The sequence below is a fragment of the Hyla sarda genome, chromosome 8 (assembly GCF_029499605.1).
Source record: "Hyla sarda isolate aHylSar1 chromosome 8, aHylSar1.hap1, whole genome shotgun sequence".
Lineage (NCBI taxonomy): Eukaryota > Metazoa > Chordata > Amphibia > Anura > Hylidae > Hyla > Hyla sarda.
Window position 1 is genome coordinate 222390638 of NC_079196.1, and position 12421 is coordinate 222403058.

The 12421-nt window shown below is 45.8% G+C and overlaps 1 protein-coding gene across 7 annotated transcripts in view; it reads right to left on the bottom strand.

The window, feature by feature from the left end:
- C8H16orf96 (chromosome 8 C16orf96 homolog) overlaps positions 1 to 12421 on the bottom strand; it is a 50678-nt gene that overhangs the window by 31008 nt on the left and 7249 nt on the right. For 2 of the 7 annotated variants that reach the window (XM_056534736.1, XM_056534741.1), the window contains exons 1-6: positions 11997 to 12151; positions 11756 to 11868; positions 4927 to 5342; positions 1805 to 1909; positions 1356 to 1436; positions 98 to 184 (exon numbers count right to left, since the gene is read on the bottom strand). In XM_056534736.1, coding sequence (XP_056390711.1) covers positions 98 to 184; positions 1356 to 1436; positions 1805 to 1909; positions 4927 to 5322 — 669 coding nt within the window. In that variant the 5' untranslated portion in view covers positions 5323 to 5342; positions 11756 to 11868; positions 11997 to 12151. The other 5 variants (XM_056534738.1, XM_056534739.1, XM_056534737.1 and 2 more) reach the window with 4 other exon arrangements.

A 12421-nucleotide genomic window follows, 5' to 3' on the forward strand; every position in this document is an offset into this window, starting at 1 on the left:
TTCTACGATGTGGAATGAAAGTTATTTCATAGGGAATACATTTCTCACATTGTTAGAATTTCACATTTAATATACAATATATAAAATATATTCCCACCTTGTCGGTCAGAGTGTCGTGTAGCGATGGCCAGGTCGCCAGCTGAGACTGCTCAGGATAAGAAGAAAGCCTTTTCTGCATATTCTCCTATAAAGATGAGAAAAGACATTGATTATATGCGAATTACCACATAAATGCATACTCCATATAGACCTTGTATTATATATATATATATATATATATATATATATATATACATACCACATGTAGACCATATACCTCATACATACCATATATATATATATACCACATGTAGACCATATACCTCATACATACCATGTATATATATATATATATATATATATATATATACCACATGTAGACCATATAACTCATACGTACCATATATATACACCACATATAGACCATATACCTCATACATACCATATATATTCCACATATAGACCATATACCTCATAGATACCATATATATATACCACATATAGACCATATACCTCATACATACCATATATATTCCACATATAGACCATATACCTCATACTTACCATATATATACCACATATAGACCATATACCTCATACTATCAATATACTGTATATATACCACATGTAGACCATATAACTCAAACATACCATATATATTCCACATATAGACCATATACCTCATACATACACCACATAGACCATAAACATCATAAACATATAACACATATAGACCATATACTTAATATATACCCCATACAGACCATATACCTCATACATACCGGTTATAGAACATATAACCCATTTAGACTATATACTCTATAAACCCCATCATATAGACCATATACCTCATTTAGACCATATATCCTATTATAAAATGTATCCCATATAGACCCAAACCCCATATACACCACATATAGACTATATACCCCAAGTGTACCATATATACCCCCATTTAAGTCATATATCCTATTTAGAACATGTACCCAATATAAACCTTATATTGACCACATACTCCATATATACACATATTATTCATTTTTTTATATACACCATGCACCCCATATACCATTTAAAATCCATATCCACCATATATACCCAATATACTACATAAAATTAATATCCACCATATATACCCTATTTAGACCATATACCCTATATTGAGGTGACACAATGGCGGCCATTAGTGATTTGTCACACATCTGTTACTTTTAAATAGGGTAATTTGGAAGCAGTTACATAAATACAGAAATATGTCACCCCAAAGTATACATCTGATATATAAGTATCGATAGCTGGCCCCTGTAAGCCCCCACCATTTTGTCTTTTAGCAGGGGGATATGTTGTGTTATCCCGTCCAGGTCTTGTAGTCTTCTCTCAACTTCTTGGATATTTATCTGCAAAACAGAACCACCATGAGCTGGAGGAAAAGATGCTTTACCCGTACTGGATTGTGTTTTTGCTCCGCCCCTGAGGAGCGACCATATGTAAAATGAGTCTTGTTTCGATTATTAACCTAATTTAAAGAGGTACTCCACTGGCCCGCGTTCGGAAGTAAATGTTCCGAACGCTGTTTTCGCACTTTGGGGGTCGGCCACACCCCCTCGTGACATCACGGCCAGGCCCCCTCAATGCAAGCCTATGGGAGGGGGCGTGACTGCGTCACGCCCCCTCCCATAGACTTGCATTGAGGGGGCCTGGCTGTGATGTCACGAGGGGCATGGCCAGTGGAGTACCCATTTAATAACATCACATGGAGTCTTACATTTTTCAATTGGTTACCGAGAGCTGCCACTCTCTCTTGGATTAAGTCATTGGCCTGTCTCAGGGTGTTGAATGTGCTGAGGAGTTCCTGGAAGGCGCCCATAGCCTTAAAGACAAGAGACAAAAAACATGGGAGGAGCAGACTCTATACAAGACACCCAATCTGTGATACCTTAGTTCAGCTGACGGCCATCACTCCATTGCCCCCAATACATATGTACCCTTATCTCAGGCGAGTGTGCATGTATTTTGAATAGGGAGAGGGCAGAAAGAGAAAAAAAAGATTGCCACTTAAAACCAACATGCCCAACCATTCCCTCTACCTAAAATCTAACATAAGAGGAAAGCCCCAAGGCCACCGCTATACGCATGAGATGATTGGTTGATCTTACCGAAATGTGTATAGCCAGCTTAAAGGGGTACACCGTAAGAAAAAATGTTTTTTTACAAATCAACCAGTGCCAGAAAGTTATACAGATCTCTAACTTACTTTTATATAAAAATCTTAACCCTAAGAGTACTTATCAGCTGCTGTATGCTCCAGAGTAAGTTGTGTAGTTCTTTCCAATCTGACCAAAGTGCCCTCTGCTGCCACCTCTGTCGTGTTAAGAACTGTCCGGAGCAGGAGAGGTTTGCTATGGGGATTTCAGTTCCTAACACGGACAGAGGTGTCAGCAGAGAGCACTGCGGTCAGACTGGAAAGGACTACACAACTTCCACTGGAGGAAACAGCAGCTGAAAAGTACTGGAAGGATTAAGATTTTTTTAATAGAAGTCATTTACAAATCTGTAGAACTTTCTGGCATCAGTTGATTTTCACTCCTGAGTACTTCTTTAACTCTACAGCAAGCTCTATGAGACTATTAGACTTGTTCTAAGAGGTTAACCTGCAGTGCTATAAGAGCCACATTGTGAAATCAGCGTGACCTTTGCCAAATGGCAGACTCATCTCCGCTATATTAACAAGCTTAGCTCTGCTTCATTATAATAAGAATAGGAGTCTTATGACTCATTCCGCTTAGGATGGTAGAGGCGTCCTAGTCATAAGTGTTGGGGGTCAAAGACATGCAGGTTTCCTTCCAACCTGTCCATGTAAATGGTAAGAGACACAGGGTGATCCCCAGGCGTATCTCCCCAAAATTTGTGTTACCCTTAGAGGGTGGGAGCCTACATAAGGCCCACACTGCCAATGGCAATGGGGAACATGACTAACTAGAACGTGGGAGCCTGGCTAGGTCCACACTGCCAATGACAATGGGGAACATGACTAACTAGAGGGTGGGAGCCTCACTAGGTCCACACTGCCAATGGCAATGGGGAACATGACTAACTAGAGGGTGGGAGCCTCACTAGGTCCACACTGCCAATGGCAATGGGGAACATGACTAACTAGAGGATGGGAGCCTAACTAGGTCCACACTGCCAATGGTAATGGGAAACATGACTAACTAGAGGGTGGGAGCCTCGCTCAGGTCCACACTGCCAATGGCAATGGGGAACATGACTAACTAGAGGATGGGAGCCTAACTAGGTCCACACTGCCAATGGCAATGGGGAACATGACTAACTAGAGGGTGGGAGCCTGGCTAGGTCCACACTGCCAATGGCAATGGGGAACATGACTGACTAGAACGTGGGAGCCTGACTAGGTCCACACTGCCAATGGCAATGGGGAACATGACTAACTAGAGGATGGGAGCCTAACTAGGTCCACACTGCCAATGACAATGGGGAACATGACTAACTAGAGGATGGGAGCCTAACTAGGTCCACACTGCCAATGGCAATGGGGAACATGACTAACTAGAGGGTGGGAGCCTCACTAGGTCCACACTGCCAATGGCAATGGGGAACATGACTAACTAGAGGGTGGGAGCCTGGCTAGGTCCACACTGCCAATGGCAATGGGAAACATGACTAACTAGAGGGTGGGAGCCTCACTAGGTCCACACTGCCAATGGCAATGGGGAACATGACTAACTAGAGGATGGGAGCCTAACTAGGTCCACACTGCCAATGGTAATGGGAAACATGACTAACTAGAGGGTGGGAGCCTCGCTCAGGTCCACACTGCCAATGGCAATGGGGAACATGACTAACTAGAGGATGGGAGCCTAACTAGGTCCACACTGCCAATGGCAATGGGGAACATGACTAACTAGAGGGTGGGAGCCTGGCTAGGTCCACACTGCCAATGGCAATGGGGAACATGACTGACTAGAACGTGGGAGCCTGACTAGGTCCACACTGCCAATGGCAATGGGGAACATGACTAACTAGAGGATGGGAGCCTAACTAGGTCCACACTGCCAATGACAATGGGGAACATGACTAACTAGAGGATGGGAGCCTAACTAGGTCCACACTGCCAATGGCAATGGGGAACATGACTAACTAGAGGGTGGGAGCCTCACTAGGTCCACACTGCCAATGGCAATGGGGAACATGACTAACTAGAGGGTGGGAGCCTGGCTAGGTCCACACTGCCAATGGCAATGGGGAACATGACTAACTAGAGGGTGGGAGCCTCACCCAGGTCCACACTGCCAATGGCAATGGGGAACATGACTGACTAGAACGTGGGAGCCTGGCTAGGTCCACATTGCCAATGGCAATGGGGAACATGACTAACTAGAGGGTGGGAGCCTGGCTAGGTCCACACTGCCAATGGCAATGGGGAACATGACTGACTAGAACGTGGGAGCCTGGCTAGGTCCACATTGCCAATGGCAATGGGGAACATGACTAACTAGAGGGTGGGAGCCTCGCTAGGTCCACACTGCCAATGACAATGGGGAACATGACTGACTAGAACGTGGGAGCCTGGCTAGGTCCACACTGCCAATGGCAATTGGGAACATGACTATCTAGAACGTGGGAGCCTCGCTAGGTCCACACTGCCAATGGCAATGGGGAACATGACTAACTAGAGGATGGGAGCCTGGCTAGGTCCACACTGCCAATGACAATGGGGAACATGACTAACTAGAGGGTGGGAGCCTCGCTAGGTCCACACTGCCAATGGCAATGGGGAACATGACTATCTAGAGCTATGGTGCACTTCTATGTCATGTATGTTTCTCAGGCTGGTTTTAGTTGAGCGTAATATGGGTCACCTCCTACCTTATTGACACCATCTTCGTTCAACTCCGTCTTCTTCTTGAGCTGCATGAGCTGCCACATCTCCTCCACGGGTTTCTTCTGGGATTGGCTGGCTTGTAGGAGGCCGGTAGAGCTGGGCAGTGCGTCCAGGTGTTGGAGCTTGGCCTCCATCTGAGTCACCTTGTCCTGCAGCCGGTGGAACAGCGTGGACGGTTTCCCTGAGTCGTCCACATTGATCTGCCCCGGCTGTATGAATTCTCTCTCCTCCTGGGACAATGTCCTCTGTAGGTCCCCCACCTGCAGCTGCTCCAGGAGTCCATACAGGAGGGAGTAGAGGGCGTTGAAGTTGACGGCACCAAGTTCTGGAGAACCTATGGCTAGGTTCAGGAGCTCCTTGAAGGACACGGAACCGGACATGGCGGAGACGAGTGAGGTGTCTGAAGGAAATATATACGATAGATATGCAACGTAAAGATCTAATCCACCATATAGTTCAGTGGTCTCCAAACTAGACCTCCAGCTGTTGCAAAGCTACAACCCCCAGCGAATATATCTACTCCACCATATAGTTCAGTGGTCTCCAAACTTTGGACCCCCAGCTGTTGCAAAACTACAACCCCCAGCGACGAATATATCTGCTCCACCATACAGTTCAGTGGTCTCCAAACTGTGGACCTCCAGCTGTTGCAAAACTACAACCCCCAGCGAGGAATATATCTATTCCATCATATAGTTCAGTGGTCTCCAAACTTTGGACCTCCAGCTGTTGCAAAACTACAATCCCCAGCGATGAATATATCTACTCCACCATACAGTTCAGTGGTCTCCAAACTTTGGACCCCCAGCTGTTGCAAAGCTACAACCCCCAGCGACGAATATATCTACTCCACCATACAGTTCAGTGGTCTTCAAACTTTGGACCTCCAGCTGTTGCAAAGCTACAACCCCCAGCGACGAATATATCTGCTCCACCATACAGTTCAGTGGTCTCCAAACTGTGGACCTCCAGCTGTTGCAAAACTACAACCCCCAGCGACGAATATATCTGCTCCACCATACAGTTCAGTGGTCTCCAAACTGTGGACCTCCAGCTGTTGCAAAACTACAACCCCCAGCGAGGAATATATCTATTCCATCATATAGTTCAGTGGTCTCCAAACTTTGGACCTCCAGCTGTTGCAAAACTACAATCCCCAGCGATGAATATATCTACTCCACCATACAGTTCAGTGGTCTCCAAACTTTGGACCCCCAGCTGTTGCAAAGCTACAACCCCCAGCGACGAATATATCTACTCCACCATACAGTTCAGTGGTCTTCAAACTTTGGACCTCCAGCTGTTGCAAAGCTACAACCCCCAGCGACGAATATATCTACTCCATCATACAGTTCAGTGGTCTCCAAACTGTGGACCTCCAGCTGTTGCAAAACTACAACCCCCAGCGACGAATATATCTACTCTACCATACAGTTCAGTGCTCTCCAAACTGTGGACCTCCAGCTGTTGTAAAACTACAACCCCCAGCGACGAATATATCTACTCTACCATACAGTTCAGTGGTCTCCAAACTGTGGACCTTCAGCTGTTGTAAAACTACAACCCCCAGCGACGAATACATCTACTCCACTATATAGTTCAGTGGTCTCCAAACTGTGGACCTCCAGCTGTTGCAAAGCTACAACCCCCAGCAAGGAATATATCTACTCCATCATATAGTTCAGTGGTATCCAAACTTTGGACCTCCAGCTGTTGCAAAACTACAACCCCCAGTGATGAATCTATCTACTCCCTCATATAGTTCAGTGGGCTCCAAACTTTGGACCTCCAGCTGTTGCAAAGCTACAACCCCCAGCGAATATATCTACTCCACCCTATAGTTCAGTGGTCTCCAAACTTTGGACCTCCAGCTGTTGCAAAGCTACAACCCCCAGCGATGAATATATCTACTCCATCATATAGTTCAGTGGTCTCCAAACTTTGGACCTCCAGCTGTTGCAAAACTACAACCCTCCAGCATGCCCGGACAGCCTTTGGCTGTCCGGGCATGCTGGAGGGTTGTAGTTTTGCAGCTGCTTGAGGTCCAGTTTGGAGACCACTGATATAGTGTACACCAATATTACTGTTCCCATTCAGGTCCCCAAACACAAGTCCCCGTACCTTACCGTATGGAGAAACAAAGGTGGCGGGTGTCTACGGATAGCCGTACCTAGAGTGCGAGCTCTTCAGTCCAGCTCGTGCATGCTGGAATTCATTCTATCCTACACTGAGCCCTCCTAGCAACCCTTATAGTCATCCATGCCTGCTCGCTCCCGGACGGTGCGGGGAAGTTTTCGCCGGTTGCCAAGAGACCAAGAAACGCCTGGTAATCTGTAGAGGACACTTCTTGTCTAGTGTTTATGTCCCTGTTGCTACCTCTCTGGCTGCTGGTAACTTAACCCCTGTGTTCCTCGCCTTGTAAGACATTGCACAATGGGCCCCGGCATTCAGTGGGGTGGTAGCAAGTGCAGGAAAGGAGCCAAGGAGAATAATAGTGGTGCCCTATTGTTGATGGGTTCTTCTGCTACCTCTTCTAAGCATCCTAGATCAGTGGTCTCCAAACTGTGGACCTCCAGATGTTGCAAAACTACGACTCCCAGCATGCCCGGACAGCCGTTGGCTGTCCGGGCATGCTGGGAGTCGTAGTTTTGCAACATCTGGAGGTCCACAGTTTGAAAACCACTGTGGTCTAGACAGGGCCTCTTCTGCCTATAGGCAAAACAGGCAGCCGCCTAGAGCACCCTCTTGATGGGGGCGCCGATCTGCATTCGGCAAGAAAGTTAGTGGCCAGCCAGCATCCGAAGCCCCTGCTCAACTGCAGCACCCGCCGAGCTAGTACCACTGTGTCACCCCAGTAGTAAGGAGATTACATGAGGAGGAGGTTTGTTACAGTGTGTCACCCCAGTAGTAAGGAGATTACATGAGAAGGAGGTATGTTACAGTGTGTCACCCCAGTAGTAAGGAGATTACATGAGAAGGAGGTATGTTACAGTGTGTCACCCCAGTAGTAAGGAGATTACATGAGGAGGAGGTTTGTTACAGTGTGTCACCCCAGTCGTAAGGAGATTACATGAGGAGTAGGTTTGTTACAGTGTGTCACCCCAGTAGTAAGGAGATTACATGAGGAGGGGGTTTGTTACAGTGTGTCACCCCAGTAGTAAGGAGATTACATGAGGAGGAGGTTTGTTACAGTGTGCCACCCCAGTAGTAAGGTGATTACATGAGGAGTAGGTATGTTACAGTGTGTCACCCCAGTAGTAAGGTGATTACATGAGGAGAGGGTTTGTTACAGTGTGTCACCACAGTAATAAGGTAATTACATGAGGAGGAGGGTTATTACAGTGTGTCACCTCAGTAGTAAGGTGATGACATGAGGAGGAGGTTTGTTACAGTGTGTCACCCCCAGTATTAAGGAGATTACATGAGGAGGAGGTTTGTTACAGTGTGTCACCCCAGTAGTAAGGAGATTACATGAGGAGGGTGTTTGTTACAGTGTGTCACCCCAGTAGTAAGGAGATTACATGAGGAGGAGGTTTGTTACAGTGTGTCACCCCAGTAGTAAGGAGATTACATGAAAAGAAGGTTTGTTACAGTGTATCACCCTAGTAAGGTTATCACATGATGGGGAGGTTTGTTACAGTGTGTCACCTCAGTAGTAAGGTGGGGCATGTCAAAGGGCGGAGCCAATGGGCAGGGTCAACGGGCGGCAAAATTAGTTTTTGTCTAGGGTGGCAAAAATCCTTGCACCGGCCCTGGACCTAGATGGTGGAGTGAGCATTGGGGGTCTTCCTTTGTCAATAGTTGAGGACAGTCTACAATGTAATGTTTATGGGGGCTACTTAAGAAGGTTCGGGCATCATAATATTGTCTGAACCCACCGATTGGGTCAGGATAGGCCGTCTATCTGTGTACGGGGGTCGATGGCCGACGTCACCACTTTGCTCCTTCTGCTACGGGAGCTGAGCGCGGACATGGACCATGCCCAGGCTGTCACTTACAAGTAGGAGTGGTTACAGCCCCGAGCAGCGGTGACTACTAAAGGAATGGCGCACGCCCCATGGCTACTTTTGGGGAATTAGGATATACGGCGCGAGACAATTTTAAAAGTCATATTCTTCATGAGCGAGGACGGGCAGGAGGACATGAGCCCATGGGGAGAAAGCTGATTTTACCCAATGTAAGGTGTTGCCACCAGGTATATAGGGTAAAATGTGATGACAGGTTCCCTTTAAAGGGTATGTTTACATGTACACAATGGATTTTCTTACGTACTTATATTACGGATTTCGTGCGGATTGTTAGCACCGTATTTTCGGAGGAAAATCACCTGAGGATTTTGGTGCCAATGACCTCACCGGGTGACACTCTCCTCCCCCACCACACTATATAGCAGTGGTCTTCAACCTGCGTACCTCCAGATGTTGCAAAACTACAACTCCCAGCATGCCCGGACAGCCAACGGCTGTCCGGGCATGCTGGGATTTGTAGTTTTATAACATCTGGAGGTCCGCAGGTTGAAGACAACTGCTATAAAGGGAAGAATTTAGGGGTTCCCATTGGCAGACAGGGTCACATGGGGTTCACTGCTTTCTCTTAAGGGGACAGTAACACATGAATAAATATATAACTTCTCAATAAAGTGCAAACATAATTGATAGAACAAAAGTCTTTTTCTGGGCCCAGCAAAGCAGTCCGAAGCCACAGGACAGCCATTAATGCTGGGACACCACACAATGGTAGCAAAATCCCCTGGAAACCAAATCCGTCCGAGTGAACGGATCCTAGGGGTGTATTCACATGTACAGTATCCTGCACATATTTGATGCGCAGGATTTGAAGCTGCAGATGTATAGCTGTGTATAGTCATTTAGTTTACAATGAAATCTGCAGCTTCAAATCCTGCGCATTGAATATGCGCATGACACTGTACGTGTGAATACACCCTAAGGATACGTTCACACGTACAGTATCCTGCGCAGATTTTCTGCTGCAGATCTCAATGTAAACTAAATGACTGGGCACAGCTTCTAATCTGCAGTTACAAATCCTGCGCATCAAATATGCACAGGATACTGTAGACACATGCGTATTTTCTGCTGCAGATCTGTTGCAGATATGTTGTATCACATTTTGCTACCCATTGAAGTCAATGGGCAGCAAAATCTGCAGCAAAAATATGTGAGGGGTTCCTTCACTTGGGTAAGTTATTTCCTAAATACTGGTTAGTAGCTAACCTAAAATTTGCCCAAATGAGAGAACCCTTTAAAGGGGTTACCGGGCAAATATTAACCCCCCCCCCCTCCCCTTCCCCTCTAGAATGGGGCCCGTCTCTTACCTCCGAGCACTCTGGTCCCCACCTTTCAAGACAAACTGGTCTTGGGACTGACGGCCCGTTCTGCCAATCACCGGCCTCAGCTATCCCCCCCACCTTACCCAGTGTTAGACGGAGCAGGCGTCACTCCTGAGACCAGTGTGTCTTATAAGGTGGGGGGCCGGGGCACTTAGTGTTAAAGGGGTACTCCCCAGGAATTATTTTTTTTTTTTTAAATCAACTGGTGCCAGAAAGTTAAACAGATTTGTATATTACTTCTATTTAAAAATCTTAATCCTTCCAGTACTTATCAGCTGCTATATGCTCAACAGGAAGGTCTTTTCTTTTTGAATTTCCTTTCTGTCTGACCACAGTGCTCTCTGCTGACACCTCTGTCCATTTTAGAAACTGTGTGGAGCGGGATAGGATTGCTATGGGGATTTACACCTGTTCTGGACAGTTCCTGACATGGACAGATGTGTCAGCAGAGAGCACTGTGGTCAGACAGAAAAGGAATTCAAAAAGAAATACAGCAGCTGATAAGTACTGGAAGGGTTAAGATTTTTAAATAGAAGTAATTTACAAATCTGTTTACCTTTCTGGCACCAGTTGATTTAAAAAAAAAATGTTTTCCAGCAGAGTACCCCTTTAAGAAATGGGCCCCATTCAGGAGATCACAGGGGTCCCAGTAATCAGACCCCTCGCGAACAGACACTGTGGCTAGAGGTCAGGGATATGTTTTATTCGCTGGATAACCCTTTTAAACTCTTGTACCTCCATTTTGCAGAAGGTGTGAACTGTTTCAGTAAAGTTACTAAAGTTACTAAGTTACTAGTTCTACCACCACGATGCGGCCCCCTTAAAGGGGTACTCCGGTGGAAAACTTTTTTTTTTTTTTTTTTTTTAAATCAATCGGTGCCAGAAAGTTAAACAGATTTGTAAATTACTTCTATTAAAAAATCTTAATCCTTCCAGTACTTATTAGCTGCTGAATACTACAGAGGAAATTATTTTCTTTTTGGATACAGAGCTCTCTGCTGACATCATTGTCCATTTTAAGAACTGTCCAGAGTAGGAGAAAATCCCCATAGTAAACATATACTGCTCTGGTCAGTTCCTAAAATGGACAGAGATGTCAGCAGAGAGCACTGTGTTCGTGATGTCAGCAGAGAGCTCTGTGTTCCAAAAAGAAAAGAATTTTCCTCTGTAGTATTCAGCAACTATTAAGTACTGGAAGGATTAAGATTTTTTAATAGAAGTCATTTACAAATCTGTTCAATTTTCTGGCACCAGTTGATTTAAAAAAAAAAAAAGTTTTCCACCGAAGTACCCCTTTAACCCTTTCCCCCCCGGCCTAAGGGAGTGTAGGTCTTGCCCTGCCTTTGCCTTGTGCCATCTGTTACCATGACAAGGCTGCGGTGCACTACAAGGCTCAGCCTAATGCAGGTGAAATGATTATTCCCTTTTGTGACCTCTCCCCTTACCTTCTATGCATTACATACCTGATAAAATTTACAAGCGGAAAATTAGGCTAAAATACGCCTTGTCTGACGAAACTCCCTCCGCCACCTGTCCGCTTGTACAAACAGCATGTACGGTCCCTGACTTTCGGCGCCTGTTAAAGTAATTACAATACAATTAGGATTACAGATTATCACAGTCACAATACACTCACCTCCTTTCTTCTCAGTAAAGAGATAAGTATGTGCCCCCCTCCCTGTGTCCCTAAATATGCAGGCTGACCCTATACTCCAGTGGTCTCCAAACTGTTGACCTTTGCAGCTGCAAAACTACAACTCCCAGCATGCCCGGACAGCCAACGGCTGTATAGAAATCCTCCGCTTACTACTAAACCACCAACCGCATAGTGCGGGGGGATGTGTAACAGACAGGAATGGCGCTACTCACTGCAGCCAATCAGAACACAGCTCATAAGACAAAACAGAAAATGAAAGCAGCGATCTGATTGGTTGCTATGGGCAACAGTGATACATCATCTTTATGTTACGTTCACAGCAACCAATCAGAACACAGCTTATGAGCCAAGTTAGAAAATGAAAGCAGTTATGTGGTTGGTTGCTTTGGGCAACAGTAACATGTTAGCTTTATGCTATGTTCATAGCAACCAATCAGAACACTGCTTATAAGCCAAGTTAGAAAATGAAAGC